Source organism: Chrysemys picta, chromosome 5 (genome assembly GCF_011386835.1).
Source record: "Chrysemys picta bellii isolate R12L10 chromosome 5, ASM1138683v2, whole genome shotgun sequence".
NCBI classification, from domain to species: domain Eukaryota; kingdom Metazoa; phylum Chordata; order Testudines; family Emydidae; genus Chrysemys; species Chrysemys picta.
In genome coordinates, this window is record NC_088795.1 from 33357524 (window position 1) to 33379964 (window position 22441).

Sequence of the window (22441 nt, forward strand, 5' to 3'; positions counted from 1 at the left end):
ATACAATAAATTGTATAGGACATATGATAATCTTAAGGAAGAAAAAAATCTTAATTCATTAATTCTACATGTTGAACTTCGAGTTTCCTCTTTCACAAAAATATGAGGCATCATGCTCATGCATTTCAAGACAGAATGCATCAGTCAGAAAGTATTAAGGCTACAAAGTTTTCCAAACTTTGATGTTTAAAGTGAAGACCAAAACTTTTACACCTATATGTATTGTCATTTTAGACTATGATTTTCAGAGACGTCTAAGGGACTTAAGATGACTAAACTCCCTTTGCTTCTTATCTACTCCACCCACTCAGTTCCACACTAATTTGTAATTATGACACAAGAAGCACTAATGCAACAAGCAAGCAGATTTCCTTAAAGGAAAGTAAATACACCGCTAAATTTTTATGGCCCTTTACCACCCCACCTCCCAGAGCCTTTTAAAAGTAAATATCAGTTAGGAAACACTGGTTGAAAATATCCATTCAGTAAATGACTTACATAGTTATCTCTTGCAGACCAGCCTGGGTAAAGCTGCATGTGTAGCTGCCTTTCTTTCCGAGCTAGTTCATAATATTTAGCTTGTTCTTCACGGGAGAGAGCATGCCACTGGAAATAAAACAAACAGTGTTAAACTAGGAAATACATCACACCCAAGCAATGTGTCTCATGAACAAATGTTTCTGTGACCCTTTTTTGGTCCTGTCTCACTGCAAGTGGAGAAGAAATTCATTACTGATCATGAGGTCTTGCATTTCCTACCCAACCATTTGAACATTTGTCAGCATTATAAATGCCAGCTGCCTGGAGCGAGAGAAAATTTGTTTATGCCAACTACAGGATTCTCCATATAATCTATTCAGGGAGCCATGATTGCCCACCGTCACACGAGAAGCCCACAGTACTGGTAATAAAACAAATTTGCCTTTACACAACCTTCTCCATTTCACATATCTGAGTGCAAATATTAAAGGTATGTCTCCACTACAGCAGTGAAACTGTGCACCCATAGCACGATAGTGTAGATGCTTCCTACAATCGACGGAAGGAGTTTTTCCATCAGTGTAGTTAATCTGTCTCTCAAAAGGAAGTAGCTAGGTCAATGGAAGAATTTTTCCATCAACCTTGCTGCATCTACTCCAGGGATTAGGTCAACCTAACCCCAGCACTTGGGGTAAATTTTTTCACAGCCCCAAGCAACGTACCTAGACTGGTCTTTTTTTAAGTTAAGACTAGGCCTAAGGCTTGGTCTACACTCAGCCATTAGGTTGCCATAGCTACATTGGTCAGGGTGGGGGGAAAAAGCCACACTCCTGACAGACACAGCTATGCCAACAGACAGGGCCGGCTCCAGGGTTTTTGCTGCCCCAAGCAGCAGGGGGGGCAAAAAAAAAAAAAAGAAAGAAAAGCCGCGATAGGCGGCACTTTGGTGGCAGCTCCACTGCGCCACTTTCTTCTTCGGTGGCACTTCGGCGGCAGGTCCTTCCCTCCGAGAGGGACCGAGGGACCCGCCGCTGAATTGCTGCCGAAGAGCCAGACGTGCCGCCTCTTCCCCTTGGCCACCCCAAGCACCTGCTTGCTGAGCTGGTACCTGGAGCTGGCCCTGCCAACCTAAATGCAGGCGCAGCTGTGTCAATGGGAGAATGTGGGTGATGTTCCTAAATGTATGGAAAAAACCCTCCTATCAGCACACAGGACATATGTCTACAGTACAGGGAAAGGCCGGCATAGCTATGCCAGTACTCTCTCCACAGTGGAGAGACAGCCTAAGTCAGGCTCAAATACAAGAGAGCCTCCTGTCTTAGGTTTAAAAACAAATATATCCATATTTCTATAGGCTCGACTCCAACGGGAAGGCTGGTAAATGAAATTACAGAAAGAACACCAGAAGCTATTTGGGGAAGGGACTTTTTGTTTGGTATTTGTACAGTGCCTAGCACAGTGGGATCCTGTTCCATGACTGGGACTCCTAGGCATTATGAAAATATAGAAAATTAACTTTTGCAAGTTTGCACCAGTAAGGCAACCAGATAGCCCAAGCGCATCCTAATAACCATCAGTTCCGCATTGCAGTGGCATCTGCAGCTCTGCCTGTGACCTGTCCCCCTGCAAACACTAAACCAGTCTTTTGCTGGCTCCTGGGTGCAGAGAAAAGTTTCTAAAAATACTGGAACAAGGACATTTCTCCTTTCCATTTTCCTAGCTTCATTAGTGAATTTCTAAAGGCCAAAAAAAGAGATGCTTTGTTATTCCCACTTTTAAAATCTAACCTGCATCGTTTGCGGGGCACTGCCAGATAACAGGGGTCAATGTTCGACCCTTTTCTACTTCAGAACTAAAGAGTTTAGATAACTTTTTAAACTTGTGCAAAGTCAAGTTCATGGTTTTCCCCAAAAGAGCCATTTCCCTTGTTTGTTTGGATTCTTCACACAACATGGAAGAGTTGTTTTTAAAAATAATGACGTGACAAACTAGCAGGGAGACTCAGTTTCAGGTGGGCACTCCTGCTTCTAACTACTTTTAACAAATGACTAGGTTTTCAGGTCAAAAGTATCCTTTTAATGTCTTTCTTTTTGACACTTATGTCAAAGATGCACAGTAAAGGTTTGGTTTTAACTTGGCAAGTTCCAATATGTTGTTGAAAGCATAACAATCTAGCCTATTGATGGCTTTCTATCAAGCTAAATGCATGGTATCTCAATGCTCTCCAAAGAGCACGGACTATTCCAGAATAAATAATGTTAGTCTTTTACATCTGAGCAGTCAGTCAATCTGGGACACCCAGTAAAAGGAAGTATCAGCTAGGGAACAAATTCCACACAAAGAACGCCATTCAGGCAGCAGGTAGACACAACTAAGGCAGCCAGCTTTCAATAGAAAGAGAGGCTAGACTAGAAAGGTCAGAGTACCTCAACTAGCTGCCAGTTTAGGCATTTCTGCTCCAATGCACGGAAAGTGAAAATGCTTAGAATAGTGTTTAAGATAAGATAAACACATTTTGGGGAAGATTATGTGGTTTATAGCAAAATGATGCATTGAATATAGCTGCCTTATGACCATGAAAATAAAAACATCTTTCTAATAAAGGAAACTCATCTTTCCATTCAAAACTTAGTAGGAAGTTTACATGTAACATGAGGAGGTGAAAGTGCAGTGGCACGAGGAATTCCATTTTATTTTCTGGTGTCACGGGTTCCTAAAGGTCATGTAACTGTTTCTGATGTGACAGAGCAGCAGGAGTTTCATTTCTCATTGACTTAATTGTTCAGACTCCTGGACTATCCAACAAGGCCTGGACTTCAAAATCTTGCAGAATATTTACTTGTACAAGTGCAGAGGCCCCTTTGGATAAAGGACATGTTCTCCCATATCACATCTCTTGAAAGTGTGCTACACATGTTCAAATTAAGGTTTCATTTAATACTACTATATACAAGGATTTAAATTCAGGGTCTAAAAAAACAACTCAGGAAAGCAAGAGAGTTCAGTGTTCAGAATGCACATTGGAGCTGGCACAGAGACCTTAATTCACAAAGTCATCAACTGTGATGGGGGTGTTGAGAGGGCAGGTATAACTATGCTAGTAAGGCTAGAATGATAGCCTAGATTTGCAGCCTTAAGGCTGCATTTCCTGGCTTTTATGGGCATAAAACAAAGCATCAGATAATGTAATAGGGCATTGTTTTTTTTGTTTGTTTTAAGATAGGTATTAGGAGCCATCATAATCTATAGATAAGTTCTAATTCCATTATAGAATAGACATGAAAGACCCATAAAGCTGCATTTTGTCAGATTCTGCAATTTTCATAGTTTTTTTTATTAGATATCGATGTCTTCTGATATTTAACTGTTGCATCCACTACAGGCAACAGTTCTCACTGATCCCAGAGTGCTGCCAACTTAAAACCTAGACTCCAGAGAGGCTCAGAGAATAGGAACTCTTCCCACTTACAGCTAGGAATTTGTCAAAGAGGTCACCATTTCACAATAGCATCAGAATGCCCAAAAGCCTGCAAGGGTGTCAGAATACAAGTTCTTTGAGGCAAAGTGTCAAAATGACAAGAGGCAATGAAAGGGGATGAAGGAGAGAGAGCAAATAAGGGCTCATCTTCACTTGACACACTAGAGTGGTGCAGCTGCAGCACTTCAGCATAGACACTATTTACACCAACAGAAGGGTTCTCCCATCAGCACAGCAGAAGAATTTTTCCATTGGCCTAGCACTGTCTACATCAGGGGTTAGTCGGCTTTATTGTGTTACTCGGGATGTGGATTTTTCAGACCCCTGAACAATGTAGCTGGGTCAACCTAACTGGAGTGTAGACCAGGCCTAAGGTTACAAACACTCAAAAGGCGCGCGCGCGCACACACACACACACACACACACACACACACACACACACGTTTTGTGTTTGTTTTGTTTAATTGAGGGAGATGGGGTGGTGGTGGGTTAGTTAGAAAGTAAGAGCCACATAAAGTTGTCGACACACCTTAAAAGTAGGTCTTGAGGTACATTAATGAAATTAGTGAGATAGCCTGGATTAAAAGATTCTGAGACTTGTGAGATAAACAAAATGGAGCATCAAGGCTGGAATGATTAGTGGAGAGGAGGTGAGTATATTATTTTTTATATACAAGAATAATCATAATCAAATAAAAGCATGTTTTGATGGAGCCAGGAAGCAAGCTTTACAATATTCTTTACAAACAGAACCGTAATCATGTTGACACCAAACTCTGTTTTAAAAGCCAAGGGCTTTAGGTAGCTGGCAAGCACAGCTCAAACTAAAGAAGTCCCAGAAGAGAGAGAAAAATTGATCTTATTGGCAGTCTCAGAACTTGCATAGAAAAAGGAGAGAGAGGGGGGCTTTTTAATCATGTTACTTGGCACGTATTCTGATCTGATAATTTCTAAAGTAAGTAAAAATGCAGTGTACCAAGGCAACACAGCTGCACTACATCTCCTTGGCTAATTTACTCATGCTGGGCATGGATAATTCTAAGGTCTGGTCTACAGTAGGAAGATAGGTTGGTATAACTACATGACAGAGTGATGTGAAAAATTCACATCACAAATAATGCAGTTAAACCAACCTAACCTCCAGTGTAGACGGCAAAGAATCCTCCTGTCGACCGAACTACCACCTCTTGAGGATTATCTACAACAATGAGAGCATCCCTCCTCTCAGCATAGGTAGTGTCTACACTGAAGCTACAGCTATGCTGCTGCTGCATTTTAAGTGTAGACAAGTCCGAGGGATGGATTGTGGTCCTACTTAGAACCTGCATTTTATTTTTAGATCAACTGAATCTAATAAAAGTCTCTTTCCACCTCCTTTTTACTCCCAAGATGGAGTTAGTAAAATATTAAGACAGTCCATGGTAATATACACATTAGACACAATCACAACTTTTATGTCCAGTGCTGCAGTCAAAAAGAGAGGGGTCAGTCTGATGATATGGCTAACTCCCCTGCATGAAACCAAGATAACAGGTTTTTATTTTTAGTTGCATATCCTTGCTTCTACTAACTGTTAATACGTGTATTCTAGTCAACACATCAAGCCAGGAAGTTTGCCTTAAAACCCTCTAAAAAGGCTATATACAGCAATTACTAGTAAATACATATTCTTGTACATACCCTTCTGCCAAGAATCTGGTTGATAGCTGCGCTCTCTTTCAGAGTACACTCTGCTACGACGTTTGCTCTCATTTCTTTCATGTATAACATAAAAGCATTCAGAGGTTTTTTAATGTGAGGTCTTTTCGGCTCTTGCTCTTTTCTCTGTTCATGCTGAGGCTTCCTAAAATGTGGTGGGGGAAAAGACATCACATCTATTTACTAGGACTACTATACGTCCGGATTTCCCCGGACATGTCCGGCTTTTTGTTCTTTAAATAGCCGTTCGGGGGAGATTTCTAAAAATCTAAAAATGTCCGGGATTTCCCCCCCTGGTCGGCTATTTATAGACCGAAAAGTGGCAGCCAAGCGCCGCTCGGCAGCCAAAGCCCTTTCCCGGCTCCCTCCATCCCCTGCAGCTTTAGCATGCCACCCGGCCCCACAGCTGTCCACCCCTCCCCCTGCTCACTTCCCCCTCCTCCCCTCTCCTGAACGCTCTGCCCTCCTGCTCCTCCCCCCCCCTGCTTCCTGCGAATCACACGTTCGCGGGAAGTCTGAAAACAAGCAGGGGCAGGCAGGCAGCAGGTGGTAAGCTGGGGCGGTGGGGGCGGGGGGGACGACACGCGAGGAGGAGGGCTCCAGGGAGGCGCGGCACGGCACGGCGCGGCCCAGTCCAGCCCTGGCCGAGCGGCTCCCTCCGGCCCCAGCCAAGTGGCTGCGGCCCAGGGGCACTGGCCCCGGCTCCAGCCGAGCGGCGCCGGCAGAGCACCCCTGGCCCCGGTGGCTCGGGCCCCAGGGCGGCAGCCCCAGTTCCGGCCGAGCGCGCTGGCCCGGCCCAGCCCCAAGCCCCGTGACCCTGGCCGGAGCACAGCCCGATTCCTGGGCTCTTGCTAAAGCCGGCCCTGGTCAGGGGACAGGGACGGGGGGTTGGATGGGTTGGCGGTTCTGGGGGGCTGTCAGGGGGGCAGGGGTCTGGAGAGGGGTCGAGGCAGGCAGGGACAGGGAGCAGGGGGGGTTAGATGGGTCGGGTTTTTGCAGTCAACACCTTTGCACTAGAAACTGACTGAGTATCAGCTCACAAGCCTAGCTTCAGATAAGCCATCAAATGGCAATACAGCTTTCGGCAGCTACCACCTTAGATAATATTCAAGGGAGTGACCTAGAAATAAAGGCTTCATATCAATACTCCTCCCATGAGCCATCCACTCCCACCTTTAGTTATAGCAAACTTTACAGAATCATAATTCAGAGTGACCATGAAGGACACTTGCTTTGTTTTTTACTTCTCAGCCCTCCTTTTAACTATTAATTTGCAAAACACTTCAGGATTTAAGGGCTAGCACAGAAAGGCAGACTCACACATGCATTAAGTCGCTGTCAGTGTGTGGATGTTCTTGTTTGACTTGAGGTGTTACAATAGCTGGGTGAGGGATTCCAGTTGCATGAGGGCCTGGAGGACCAGGGATCATATGATGTGAAAACCTAAAAAACAAACCAACCAAGTAGAGAGTCTATAACAATAGGAAGAACAGACTGCATATCCAAAACTTGTACATTAGCAGTAGAACACTACAGAGCTTGCAACAAAGAATATGTAAAAATTAGTTAGCGAAGATTCATGCATTGTATCTAAGCTTATTCAAAATAGGCCAACATTTTGGTCGGAAGAAGTTATTTTATTACCTCTCAGATAAAGAGATGGCAATGTGCACAAGGAAGTGGAACATACCTACTGTTGCACTAGATATCAATAAAAATACACTTTCCCTATAACCAAAAGGGGCATTTCCACAGCAGCATATAAATACTGAAAATATCCATCACCAGCCAACAAAGGAGGGAACTGCCATGCAGAAAAAGAAAAAAAATGCAAAAAGGAAGAGAACAGTCCTTTCAAAAAACCCCATAGGTATGTTGGTATTTAGTTTAGAACCTTTTGCTTTTCAAAATATTTTAAAGTAAACATGTAAGGGTCCAAGATCATTTCACCTATACCCCTACTTCCCCGACATTCTGGGCTAAATCTTTTAACTCTAAAGGCAAATCAGGTATTCCAGAAGGGAAAACCAACTGGTTCTTCCAGAACTAGATGACTTTCCCTTTCATTGTGTTAAGATCGAAGAAAAAAAAAAATCATCCTCATAATCAGGGGTGCGATCCTGAAAGTGCTGAGCATTCTGGCTCCAAGCAAGCAATGCACTGAAGCACATGCTTATCTTTGAGCATGCGAAATAGTCTCACTGCTGTAAAAGCAAGCACATGCTTCAGTAGCTTGCTGGATTGCAGTCCCAAGTGATCAGTACTTGCAGGATCAAGCCCCAAAAGAGAACAGTTTACTGCATTTGTTAGCGTTAAAGCTTATGCGACAGTGATTTGCACAAGAGAACCCAGTAACCCAACAGAATGAGGTTGGGAAGGGGTAAAGTTTGTTGTGGGGAGAGCAGCTATTTTCCTCTTGGATACCCTGACTGAAACATGCCTGTAGTTCACCTGAAAATGAGTAGAGGAAGAGTAATTAAACACAGAAGCCCATATAAAAAGTTGTGAGGAGCCCACCACTTAAGTGGACAATCCAAAGCCCAGTGTGAAAGCAAAACAAAATGCAGAGATGGGACATTGCAACCTTGTGTACACCAAGCACAGGATGTGTAAGCCATCTTTCCAGAGTGCAAAAGCATTACACAGAGAAGATTTGGAGTTTGGCATGGCCAAGTCTCAGTTAGCATTGCTTGCTTGCACTAATATGTAAACATAGTGCCTGATTCACACACCAGTACAGACATACTGTGTGTATTTACAGCTTGTTGGCATCCCTTTCCTTCGAATAGCTTTGGGCTAAGAAATTCCAACTTGGGAGTAGTTCTGCATATTTCCACATGGCACAGTACCCAATTTGAACTATTTAAGAGTGTAATTACATAATTCAAACTAGAATGAGAAGTTTTGCCTGGCTTCATATTTGAAGAATAAAAACTGGGGTATTTCCTAATACGTTGTGTCTAACGAACAATGCCCATTTGATATGAAATGGTTTGATTATCGGTTAACACAATTCATAAGTGTTTCTAATTTCAATACTTCACTGACTGCCAGGGAAATGCTGAATGAGACTAGTGTGGGATACAGGCAAACTGTACATACACAAACATTTTAAATAAAAATTATACATACATTTTTCGCTGACTGAAAAGCAAGCAAAGGCAGACCAAGATGCAAGCAGAAGAGCAACTTGCCCTTTAATGCCAGCAGTTACTCCCCAGTCAGTCATTCACCTCCTACACCTACCTGGACATGGAAGGGTCGACTGAGAGTGAGGATGGGTAGGGCTGCCTGAATCCACTCGAGATGGGATATACAGGCTGACCTTGCCTGAGGTCACAGAAGAAAGGAACCCATCAATAATATAATATTGTATTAAAAGATACCCTAGAGTCACAAGCACTTGATGGGAACTCAACGTGGTAGCATAAACAGTTATGTGCCATGTATTCTGTAGCTCATGGGTGTCTACATGCTTGCACTGAATAAGATTTCTCTCTCACCCACTGAAAAGATATTCGTAATCTAGGTTTTGTTAAACACACAAAAAAAAAAAATTACCTACTTTTAAGTCATTGGGCCATATTCCAATACCCTCAACTCCTGTGGAACAGTAGTCCCATTGCAATCAGTGTATGAGTACGAGAATCTGGTCCACTGTTAGTGTATAAACAGTGACTCCCAGAGAACTATTTGGAGAGTTTTCTTTTGAGGGGGGAGGGAGGGGAAATCTTTGAAATCCCAGGCCTGTCTTCATTTTACATCTCATACAGCATGTCACAAGTTGTCAGCACTTTTAAGAAGCTAAAGAAAAGTTATATTTTATTAATAAATATAAATAAAATGAAAAGTACATTTTAGTCACTTGGGTTTAAGGCTTTTTTCCTTTTCTTTTTTCAACTAAGTGACTAAAGCCAGCTCATTTGAAACCCCACCATTCTTTAGAATTTCTTAAAAGATATTGTCTCTATATATGGAATTCTATCACCAATTAATGCTTCAAACACTTTGAACTTTTTCTGCTTAGTTCACATCGTCTTTATTTCCAGTTGGCGTTGATGCAACTCTTGAACAAGGATTAATGCACTTAAGTAACAAAGTTCAGACAGAATAATTGATCCAGTTTTGAAAGACTAAGCTCCATCAATTCTATTCAAACACTTATTGATAGATTTAGAGTTAAAACTGGGACTTCCAAAGCTGCTGGCATTTATAATGCTCAGGCTGAGAGTTTTCACACTAAGTGAGTATGCGTGTGTGGGGCGGGGGGAGGGGAGGGGGAGAACAGTGCTCAAAACCAGAAAAAAGTAGTAGAAATCTCAGTAATGCTGCAGCACAGAATTGAGCTGGAAAGAGGCAGAGCATAACGGATTGTGGAATATGTTCAAGTATGAGTGAGCACCGCTGAGTGGATTTCCAAATTTTACAATTAGTCTCTCCTTTTCTTCCTTTTCCTTCCAGTTTCCTTCCACACCCTCCCAATCTTTGCATCAAGAAACTATTCAGAAGAAATGTTGGCACTTAACCAAAGCTGGAAAAGGACCACAGAAATGATCTGGTAGTGGTGAGGCGGCAGCTCAGTCTCGAGACCAGTGAACAGTAACCTGGAAATCAGGTGCGCTGTCTTTGCTATAAACTTACTATTATGGTTTTCAGCAAGTGATTTGTGTCCTGATACCACAATGCACAGAGCACCCAGAGCTCAGACTCTATGTCCAGAAGGGACCAGCATGATCATCTAGTCTGACCTGACCTCTTCCACACTGCAGGCCACAGAACCTTGCCCAGCCACTCCTGCAAGAGACCCATAACCTCTGGCTGAGTTACTTAAATCTTGATTTAAAGACTGCAAGTTTCAGAGAATCTGCCATTTACTCTACTCTAGTTCAAACCAGCCAGTGACTTTTGCCCCATGCTGCAGAGGAGGGTGAAAGACTCCCTGAATCTCTGCCAATCTGATCTGGAGGGAAATTCTTTCCCAACTCCAAATATGGCGGTCAATTAGACCTTGAGCATGTGGGTGAGACCCACCAGCCAAACACCTGGGAAAGAATTCTCCGTAGTAACTCAGAGCCCTCTCCATCTAGTGTCCTATTTCTGGCCATTGGAGATATTTGCCACTGTAAGCAATCATCATACCATCCCCTCCATAAAACTTATCAAGCTCAGTCTTAACACACGTTATGTATTTTTGCCCCCCCTTGGAAGGCTGTTCCAGAACTTCACTCCTCTGACCATCAGAAACCTAAATTTCTAGTCTAGTCTAAACTTCTTGATGGCCAATTTATATCCATTTGATCCATCTTGTTCCAACTTTGGACCTTAATTTAAAGACTCCTCTCTCTCCCCCTGCTGTTTATCCCTCTGATGAATTTAGAGCAATCATTTCTCCTCAGCCTTCATTTGGTTAAGATAAACAAGCCAGGCCCCTTAAGTTGAGAGGCTGTTCAGCACCTTGCATGATCTGGTCTGAAATGTATGTTGGTTTCCCCTCAATCTAAAATTGGAATGATAATACTTACCATTAGGTAGGGCACAGAATTGAGTAACAAGGTATGGGATTCTAATTCACTTAACCCCTCTGAATTCAGTTTGTCCTCCTATAGCTACACACACACACACACACACACACACACACTTGTTATCCATTCTAAAATGCTTGGAGATTCTCAGACAGTTGAAGCATTATTGATCATTCTGTGATGGGAGACGCTATACGTAAATACTAGCTCCTGAAGGAATCCTACTCTGAGCACGAGGATCCTTCTACTGCTAGTGTTAAAAATTAACAAAAATATATGAACTCTCCAGTAACTGAGTACCGTCCTCAAATCTTACCTATTCTGTAAGGAATATAATATAAATTTTGTTCTCTATTTTGGTGCCAGTAAAAAAACAATTCCATACTTAAAAGTTTGTTATAAGTAATTGCAATGTTGTTTGTTAAAAAAATTGATCTTTAGTTTCTTGAGACCTGTTTTTCTGCAATCCTACCAAATGTCAAGACCCAGAAGTGTGAGCCATAAAAACTATTCTCACTTCAAAGTGAAATCTATGTATTTCAATTTCCGTACATGTTAAAAAACAGATCCAATTTATTTCAAAGATCAAAAACGTTGATCTTTCGAACTAAAATAAAATAGTCATTCCTCTCACTGTAGTGATGTTTTTCTTAGCTCATAAATTCTGCAATTCATTCAATAATCCTAGAGAGGATGTGCGTGAACATATGTCTAAACAGCAGCAAGAGAATCTTACCAGCCAAGAGGTGGCGTTATCTGTCCTACACCACCAGGAGACAAGGGATAGAAGGTAGGGATATCAGGAGCTGGAGGATGTCTGGACATGCCTGTCAGAGAGCATGGAGAATAAGTTTGATATTTGAATGAAAATGTGGTGATTAATACTAGAATACAAAAATAACATGGTTAACATCACAGTAAAAATTGTTGTTCTACACAAGGAAGTCTAGCTTTATTTTTGGTTAGTATTACAAGAAAAACACCATTAATTCCAGCCATTAGAATAATAAGTAGAGCTTGCATCCTCTACTAAGTTCAGGATTAAAAAAAGGGGGGGGGGAGAACGGGAAAAAAAACCCTTTTAGGCAAAGTAAAGTGGAAGGAGAAGACAAAAAAACAAAACCCTGACCATAAATGCAGCCGCCATGAAATCTAAAAATCGTATGGAGAGTCTGTGGCAATACATCTCTGAAGTGTTGCACTGAACCTACTGACAGAGTCCTGGGCAAGTGTTCTGAAGAGCCAAATGAAACAAGAAAAATAAAGCGTTTTCAAACAGGCAGCACACCAGAGCTAACAGATTAGGTAAATTGTTACTTGTACGTTTTTCACTGGTTCCCTTATGAATTTACAGATTTTGGAAACTTGCTACCACAGAGGATCAGTAGTTAATTAAGAATCATTTTCAGGCCTGTAATGGTCACACTTGATATGATTCATTTGGCTTCTGATTGTCACTCCAGCTCCAACTAAGCTCTTCGTCAAGTTGACTCCTATGGGCTCCAAGGTCAATCTGTGTTGCACTGGTAGTGTTTCATGGAAAAAAAAATAAGGGTCCCATGAGAAGCGATCCATCAGTTCACATTCCCCAGAATACAAAGTCCTACAACTGTAAAAATCACCTCAAGATTAAAACTAATCCTAGTCCCAACTGGGTCTGTGGTTTTCATGTTTTACCTAAAACTTATGCTCCAAGGAGAGAAAGAATTATGGCTAGAGGCCACAGAGACATTGGTTTATTTAAAATATGTTTCAGGAGGGGGAGGGGTTTGGAACTGCAAGAATTGCAAATTTCACTTCACATGTTAAATCAACTACTTGAAAATGTATATTAAATATTTATATAGTGACACTCTAAAGGTGAAAGATGGAACGTTTGTGATCTTTACTTTGAGACTCTTAATGTGGATATATTTTGACCATAAACTGATTTTTAAAATCTGCATTTAAGATTAAGGGATTTAAAAGGGTGTGTTAGAAATCTTAAAATTGTAGTGGGGGAGGATGGCAAAAATGTCACCTTAATGGTGTTGCTGCTACTCTATCAGTTTTGACGTTTCAGTAGGAGCTGAAATGAACAATTTAAAGACCAGAAACTGAAAATTTATCTATGGTAAATTCATGGTTACAGGCTGGGGGGGGAGTGATGGCTGACAGAAGAGAACCTTCATTTGGCTTATTCTCAAGTACTCCATCTCCCTTTTACAGATTCTATAACAAGAATTGCCATATTGAGTGAAAACAAGCCCAGTGTCTCGCCTCTGGCAATAGCCAATCCCCAATACTCCCAAGGAATAAGAGACCACTATATTGTGTGCAACCAGTTGTTCAATTTTACATAAGGGCCTGGTGCTATTCCTTCCCAAGCCTGGCAACATATGATTGGATTGCCCTTATTGAACTAACATACACGAGTTACTCCTGGTCCAAGCTATTCAGCCCTATAAGGACTCCAACTTCAGTATGAAACATGTTGATCACTTGTGGTATGGGCTGACTACATACCATGTGAAAGTGGTACTTTTGATTATTTGTGTGACATTTACTGACATTTTGAGGGACCCCTTGTTGTCGTATGATGGGACAGCAAAAGGAAGGACTGCTCTCCTTGGACAATGCCTTTGCTGTGTGTTTAGTCACATGCACAAAGAGAAGAGTCTTGTAACTATTTACTAACCCTCAACTCCCAGATGATTCACCTTAAAGTCAGGCTGCACATGCATGAAAACCGAGAATAAATCCTAGAGAAATGGCTGTCATGCAGTAACGTAACAAAGCTCAATGGCAACTATTGACATCTCTGCCTTTAGTTAAGAATGATTTGGGTATGGCGAAACCAGTTCAAAGCTGGCATAACTCTTGCCAATTCTGTACCACATGTTCCCAGACCTCATAATACAAGGCACCTTGAAAGAGGAGTGCAGCAAGAGCTAACGGTTTGCTGAGTAACATACCACCATTGCCAGAGAGACAGCAAGTCCCACAGCCAGATGCCAAGGTCTAGCAGAGCCCTGAGAAGAAGACACCGAGAAACTAGGATCTGAAGCAATTCATTTTATCGAGTCCTCAGATCAAAGAGTAACCAGGAGGTAGGACACAAACACCAATGGAAGCATATGACAGCAAACTTTCTTGAAGTTTACTGGGGACATCTGATCATTTTACAGTTTACTAGGTTCTGCTGCACAGATAGTATTTAAATTGGGAGACCTAGTTTGACTAAAACCGTGGAATATTCGGTCACCTTAGAGGCCCCCAGCCTTCTCGTTCATTCCCACCTCCAGCAACCTTTCATCTGCTCAGAGGCATGAGCACTGTAAGATCCCCCAGTTCAGTGAGAATAGGATCTATGCCTTGTGTTAAGGGCAAGAAAGATCTGGCAAGGAGGGAGAAAGGAAGAACAACAACAGAAGGAACCAAAGTAAGTACGGGAGGACTTTAAGCTAGGGCCTATGGTGGGCACAAGAGGAAAATAACTGTAGTACAGAAAGGCAAATGAAAAGCAAATCCTGGCTGAAGTCTCAACAGCTTCTGAGTTCCCGTGCTGTGCATCCGATGAGCCACCACAGGCTGACAACTCTGACATAAGGGATAAAACTTCAGTATCATAATGGGGGCACATCACAGCAATGGGACTGAATAATTTGTTGAAAGTCCCTGGGAATTAATTCATATACATATTTAGCTTCTGCATTCATGCCCGGAGAGCAAGACTCACAAGGCCAGCAGAGTCAGTACTATTGTCCATGTTGCAGGAGCTGGAGTAGTACCCTGGTCTATACTTGCTTGCCCCAATGCTTAAGTTCAGACTATCTCACAAGCTAGCCTTTTAAGAGTGAAACAGAAGTCACACAGGAGTGTGACTGGTTCTTGGATACAGTCCATTGATATTGTTGGCATAGGAAGGACAATGAGCACACAAAGGATACATGGGAGGAGTTTAGAAAACCTCCCTCAAATGGACAATACTGACAGTACTCAATGATTTGTCTAGAGATGGGCTTGCACCAGGACCCCAGTCCAGAACTCAATGGACCTTCACATTCTAGCTGTGCAGCTTGGCAGTCCTCCAGGCGTATACAAGAGTATTGAAACCAAGGGAGGCAACCTATGGATTATGCACATAGCTAATCCCCTACGCAACCTGAGCCAGCTGCCACCACAAGGCCAAGTTTGCTGCCTTTGTTTCCCCAGTAGAGACCATGACCATCAGAGACCCAAGGGAGCAGTCTCTGAGCAGGCCCTCTACGGAGGGCCAGGAGCTCTGCTTTCTCTTCTCCGGGTGGTACTGGCTGCCCTAACATCCAAGGGAAGCAAGAGACTTTTCTACAGCCTCCTAACTACCTGTTTCAATAATCATAGCATCCGTTATATCCGTGCCTCTGTTGCTCCATCTGCTGGGCTACCCTGGCCCCTGAACCCTCTGTTCTTCTTTTCCTTATCTCCAAATGCTGTGCCACTATCTTCTGCCCTGGATCACTCCTCCACTCTCCCTAGCTTCACCTTGTTCATCACTGTGCCTCTTGTGTCTAGCATCTACCCACCTCACTTGCTCCTTCCTTGTCCTTGCCAATCCCCTGCTCTCACCACACCACACTCCCCTCCTTCTCATTTCCTCTCTTGGGGGATCTCATTGGGAGCTTGTTTCCTTGCTCTCAAATCCACTCGTCTCCATCGCGTTCTGTGCATCTTCACTTCTGGTGACCTGTCTCAATCCAGGTTAGTGCACTCCCACACCACGTTTTAGGTGCAACTGAACCATGGGACTAAATTAATCAAGACCCATATGGTTTTAGGTGAAAACCACCACCACCCCTAGTTTCAAACAAGATGTGTAGATCTTCTCAAGTCTTTCAGTGAAGCCCCACAAATTGCATTCAGTGACATTGTGTTTGTGTGTTGCAGGACAAAGCTGCCCAGCAAACTGTAAATCTGTTCAATGGCCGCTACATCCAGGAGATAAACTTAAAACATTCTAAACCAAATAGTTGTAAGTGCACAAAGAAATAGTTGACATCTAAAGATGCATACATCTAAAAAAAAAAAAAAAATCAGTCTTTTTGCAAGATTAGAAATCTTACACAGTTCAACTACATGCCCAAGATTCTGTTATACTTACACTGCCTCAAATTGTGTGTTCTGAAAACTACACATGTATTTTACAGACCACTACTCAATTAAGATAAGTGGCAATAAGGAGAGAAAGGGCACTAAGAAAACTTCCTCTTGCATGGCACTACATTTTGGAATATGATGAAATATGGGAAGGAAATAAGGACATGAAATACAAGTTTGACAAAACAAGGAACTTAAGGTTTTAGATATATAATTCAACTCACCTTCCTGTGTATCAAATCATTGAGATTTCATATTATGTCTGTGTGCTGCAATACTTGGGCACAACAGGGGGCGCCAAGGACTAATTTTGTTTAATCATTTTGAAATATTTTGATGAGCAAAATAAGGCAAAGTGATAAAAATGTGCATTGTCCTCCGACTTTAAAGAGCCAGTTAAAATATTTATATTAGGCAAGAATAGTTGTCCCATACCAACACATTACATGTCAAGTTTCAGAGGAAGATAATTTGCTAAATTAGGAGACCCTTGAAACCAGGATTTAGAATAGATCCTTTGATATGGTGGTGATGTTGGCGGGCTTCAGGGTACTAGAGCTCCAAAACTAGCATTCACAGTGTTTCTTGTGCTTTCCTTTAGTTGTTAGAAGTAGCCTCACCTTGTTTTGAGTTGACATCTGAGGGGATGTGTGAAGGGTGTGACCCTGGAGAAAAGTGCTCGTCGCTGTAAGTGATAAGTGGGGTGAGAGGGTGAACCGCATGTGAAGGCTGCACCACTGGCACCTTATTTGACTGCAAGAGAGTAAAAACAAGAAGCATTAGTAATAATTCTCAATTCTCTAATAGTTTTTTGGGGGGAGGAGGCAGCGGACACTCATGGTAACTTGTTTTAAAAAGACTCTTATTTGTATTACTAACCATATTTAACCTCCTTGCTCCTGAACATACAAAACATGGACTCTTACCTGCTAGGACAGAGTGCTTTTGAGGGGGATGAGGCATGACAGTCAAGCTTGTAGTGGCAGCCTGAAGACTGTTGGGGCGGACCAGATAGAGAGGGTGCTGAAGCAACAGCCAGAAAGTTGCTCTGGTTAGGTAGAGAGACAGCTGCAGCTGCTCTTGGGAGGCCTAGTGGAGTGGGGTTATGGGAAGACGCAAGAGGAGGAGCTGACTAGTAGGAGGGCAAGCAGAGGCCAAGCAGTCCACATAGTACCAGAATAGGACCAACTACACAGCAGAAATGAAGTTATGGGAAAGCTCTACACCACCAATTACAGTTTGCATTTGTTCGGCCTGGAACAGTGAAACCAGTCTGATCAGTGTCATTTTTGTTTGATGTCACTGTCTGGTTCTTGTGCATTAATACAGTGCTATACTGTTGAAAATTTCCAACACTGCTGGGGTATCGTCTCCTTCCTTCTGCCCTACCCCAATCCCCCAAAAAAGAGTGATGAAATTTTAAATAAATATTTCAGTTCATAACAGGGAACAGAACAGTCCACCACAAGAGTGTAATTTAGGGTATAGCGAGTCGACAATGTCCCTTTAACAAACTAGGTTGCTTATGATCAAAACATATCAGCTCAATTTCTGGAGAAGGATAGCACCAGATCCCTGCTGCTTAGGTTGACGTGTACTAAGTTTCTAAGAACTGAAAAGTGCTAAAAATGCCTGAGAAGACCAGTATTGTCATGATATGCTCCCAACTGGGTGTTGAAAAAAATACAGATATAAATAAAACACACACTTTTATTTGAAGAACAGGAGTACTTGTGGCACCTTAGAGACTAAAAAATTTATTAGAGCATAAGCTTTCGTGGACTACAGCCCACTTCTTCGGATGCATCCGAAGAAGTGGGCTGTAGTCCACGAAAGCTTATGCTCTAATAAATTTGTTAGTCTCTAAGGTGCCACAAGTACTCCTGTTCTTTTTGCGGATACAGACTAACACGGCTGTTACTCTGAAACTTTTATTTGATATTTTCTACAAATTAGACAGCCATTAAAAACAAAAAAGTGTTTGCCTGATACACGCAGGAGAGCCCTGAAGTTGAGGAAACACCACCAGCAGTAATTCTTCTCACAGCTCAAACATTATCCCCAACTCCTTACCAAAAAACCCCCTAGAAAACAACTTATTTTGGGGGACTCAACCAGGCCATGTGCACATTACCTACTTTCCTATATATCCTCATTCCTCGCTTCTCATAGCAGGATTATGCTATAGTAATCCCAGCATGTAACGGATAGATTACTCATCATTTCTACCCCAGTATTCTGTCTGCTGCCCCTCCGCAAAAATAATTATGCCACAAACAGAGGTTAACAACTAAAAATGAAGAAAGTGGTCAGACAAAAATGCTCTTAAAGCTCAGCAAGGACACTGCCAAATATTTGGAATTAAGAGAAAAAAATTAAGAGCCCATTGAAATTAAGTTTATTTGAATCCCAATACTCAAACCCTGGCATAATAGATTTTAGGACTATATGTCAAAGTATAAATCAAGGATTTCTTTAGACTTCTAGAACTAGAAACATTAAGTGGATAACTAAATTTAAAAAAAGGCCAATAAAAGTGCATGGAGGAGTGTGGCTGGGAACCAGTGCAGTATTTTCTGCTTTCCTTGTTTTCAGAGCACCACCTTAAGGAACTTGCATTAGAAGGCAGTATCTTCTTAATGTCTGACCTATCCCTCCAGTCATATAGCTCAGAATCTAGTGCCATGATATTTTGCTAAATTATGCTATCCTTGCTCTCCTCTTAATTTTACGGTTTTCAGCACAGATTTGCTTTCCTGTGGGAAGGAGATAAGAACCTGAGGATTTTAATTTAAGCTTTGGCCTTGTCTTATATTTTGCAAGATGGAGAGAGAAAGCAGCGCTAGTAGGTGTTTTAAAGCCAACAAGAATTAGGTCCATTTTTATGACCAAATAATAGAAGCAATATGAATTTTCAATAATATGTAGGAGTTCAGTTCTAAAGGTGATCGCTCAGACTGCTGTTCATCCCTCCTTTTTGTATAAATTAAATAAAATAGGTGCCAAATTTCAGATGATTTGCAAATCATGTCTCAGTCTTTAGCTGCAAGATTCGTGCATTGACTCTCCAATCAGCAGTAACTTTAGCTACAATAGTCAGTGTATTGTAGGTGTGTAGATGTGTTTACGTCACACATCAGTTAGGCAGTACTGATTGTTCAAGTCTGGTAACTAACCTTTTGTACCATGTGGAGTATAATTAGTCTGCATGTTCCACGGTAGCAGGGTTACTCAGGAATTAGTTTTAGATATTATCCATTTAGGCTTTTAGTTAGCCCTTCCTTCTATCCTCTAGGTCTTCAGCGTCCTGGTGACTTGTTTATTTAAACATCTTATTTCACACACCATAGACATCAGGTTATCCAGCATGCCTGCCACATGCTGCTTTTAAGTGCTTGGAGCAGGTAGAGCATGTTGTTTACCTAGCCCCCTCTCAAGATAGCTTCTGTAAGAGGAATGGTGGCATCAGTCCACTTCCTACTGGATAGCTGTCTACACCAAAAAACCATTAGCCGGCATGGATGGCAAAGGCCCCAAGGACTGAATGGACAGACTACTGAACAACCCACTCATCCCTAGAGATTGTACCTTATATATGAGGAACCAGACACATTGGTGATGGGATTGTGGGGAAGGGAACTTTATTACTATTGCATGTGCCATTACCATCCTAAGAACAGAGGAATTCTCTCTAGGTCTCTCAATCCAGCTCTATCAATGAACAGAAAATTAAAGCCAATAGACACTATCTTAGAAGTCTGACATTCCTAGAAGTACCAGGTCAAAAAGTGATCTTAATTGGCTGATCCATGCACAGCTACCCCTTCAAGTCACTGCTTGCCAGAAGTTGCATTTCTGGTAGTGGCTGTGCTTGAGACCCCTAGATTCAGATTACTTACTGGCAAGTAGCAAAGATGTACCCTATTCTACATATCTCTAGATTTCATTTCAAAGCTGGAGCACTGAATCAAACTTTGCTTGGAAAGTTTCATGTTCAGTTTCAAGTTTTTTTTTAAAATGTATTTTATCAATGTTCTTCTGGTGATCACTGAGGAACGCCAACATTCCACAAACTCATTCAGGGAAAGGGATTCAACCTGGGCTCGGCGTTCATTAAAAGCCTTTTGTAAGTCTGGTACTAGTGAAAGAGTGATACTGTGCTTTACCCATTCATTTCCCTCCATCTTAAGGCCCTTGACTGGGCTCTCCGGGGCATGGGCCCTCATGGGCTGAAAATCTGCCAGAAGCGAGGGGCAGAGACCAATGCATGTCATCCAAAACAGTCACTCTACTGAAGAGGCCAGAGTCATCTGACCCGGATAATATAATGGGATGCGCCAAGCATTCAATCAGGCCTGGTCTAAATGGGTGGGAAAGATTCAGAATAACATATGAATATAAATTGATATAGTTATGCCACTATTATCCCCCATATAGACACTTTTTTCAGTTCAGGTTGCTTGGGGAGGGAGAATATCTATACTGTGTACAGCTATATTGTGGTAGCAAGCTCTCAGTGCCTCTTCCAGCAGGGTTCTTAAGGAGCCCTGATCAATTTTAGAGCTGCTTCTCTCCCTCAGGAATTTCACCAGAAGGACAACAGGTACAGGTTTCTAAGGAGAGGGAAGTGGAGTCACAAAAGTGCAGCTTGCCTGTACACACCCAGAGGACATTTTAAAGTTAACCTACAAATATCAATTTTCATCTATGGCATTTCATCGCTATATGCTGCATTCCACCCCTCCACCCCAGTCCCCCAATGTGCCAGCACCATGCTCCAATGGAGTTTTGTTATTTGTTATGGAACAACAGAGATGAAGCCAGTGACATGACTCTATTCAACCTTAAAGAGCAGGGGGAATATTATAAAAGTTGCTGCCAAGTCAGTGTGCTTAAGCAGGATCTGTATCATGTTATAAGTGTTAACTACAATACTAAGTGATAACTGCAATTAATCCTGCTCATGCTGAAAAGCTAGCAAGGTTTTGTTTTTCACTCAGAGGGTCTCCTTTCCAGAGTGTATTTTATTCTGGTATAATGTGACAAGACACAGTTAGAGGGAGGGTGGGAAGAAAAAAAAAAAGGGGGGGGGGGAAGAGACGTGGATTTTTAAGTCTTTTCAAAAAGAGATGACTAGCTAAAACATGTAGGGAATGAGTTGAATTCCATCTCTCTCCAGGCCAGAGCCAGAGGTAATAGGATGTTGTACTGGAGAGCATCGACAGACACAATGGCCACAATCTAGGTCATGTAGAGTAGGAGGGGAAATCAAATAATTTGGTTTCTCTTCTTGTACAGCTTGATAAAGGAAGCCAATCTTCAACCATTTTAGAGATTGGTTTCCCTTTATCAATCTGTATTATGGACTGTGCACATCAGCTTTTCCCCAATTATTCTATAATGTAATGTACTTTACTGCAAAAGACGTGAGCAATTCAAATAGATCTGAACCAAGGGCCTATCAGAGTTTGGGTCATAGACACTGTAAGCTCCAGGAAATGGAGACTATTTATGCCTTCTATGTTTTGCACAGTATCCAGTATACACTCAATGACTACACAATTTAAAAAAAAAAAAATTAGCCATTGCTACCACATGCAAGTTTCAAGGTTTAGATTTTTATACTGGTGTGATGCTTGTGTGTACACAACATACCTTTCATTCCAAATAATTTACAAATTTGGAATCTAATCCTGTAAACCCTTAATCATTTGATCAATCCCACTGAAGACAATGGGACTATTTGCATGACTATGGACCACTTTTGTGGACTGGTAAGAGTTTCAGGAGTTCTTATAAAGGAAGTTGAATCCCCCATTGAAATGCAATGTTTGGATACAATACCATAAATCAGTTTATGATGCAGTTCTTCCTAAAAAATAGGTCTTTTAATAAAGTCATATATATGCTGAAATGGCTCCTCACCCAACTCCCAGATTGCATATAAACAGATTGAAGCCTATGTATTTTGGGAGGGAGGGGGGAAATGAGTAGTTAAGCATGTTGATGTTTGTATATACAAACAAACACCCATTTCATTATTGTATTGGAAAATATAGTTGAACTTAAATTTTCCTAAAATTCCACAGCAAATAAACAGCCCCAACTGTTTTGTAGGTCAATCAGTGTGTACCCCCAAAAAAATTAC

General features: G+C 41.9%; 1 protein-coding gene and 1 long non-coding RNA gene across 10 annotated transcripts in view; one reads left to right on the plus strand and one right to left on the minus strand.

Moving 5' to 3' along the window:
- Positions 1-22441, minus strand: part of LEF1 (lymphoid enhancer binding factor 1) — a 112456-nt gene that overhangs the window by 37801 nt on the left and 52214 nt on the right. For 7 of the 9 annotated variants that reach the window (XR_010601283.1, XR_006176766.2, XR_006176767.2 and 4 more), the window contains exons 5-10: positions 16914-17046; positions 11915-12005; positions 8903-8986; positions 6977-7099; positions 5639-5801; positions 499-606 (exon numbers count right to left, since the gene is read on the minus strand). Coding sequence is in view for 6 of the 9 variants with exons in the window: in XM_005287903.5 (XP_005287960.1) it covers positions 499-606; positions 5639-5801; positions 6977-7099; positions 8903-8986; positions 11915-12005; positions 16914-17046 (702 nt within the window). In the remaining 3 variants the exon portion in view is untranslated. The remainder of the gene's footprint in view (positions 1-498; positions 607-5638; positions 5802-6976; positions 7100-8902; positions 8987-11914; positions 12006-16913; positions 17047-22441) is intronic. The other 2 variants (XM_024106836.3, XM_024106837.3) reach the window with 1 other exon arrangement.
- Positions 9949-22441, plus strand: part of LOC122174663 (uncharacterized) — a 63138-nt gene continuing 50645 nt past the window's right edge. Inside the window, exon 1 of the long non-coding RNA XR_006176768.2 lies at positions 9949-10271. This is a non-coding gene — a long non-coding RNA (uncharacterized LOC122174663). The remainder of the gene's footprint in view (positions 10272-22441) is intronic.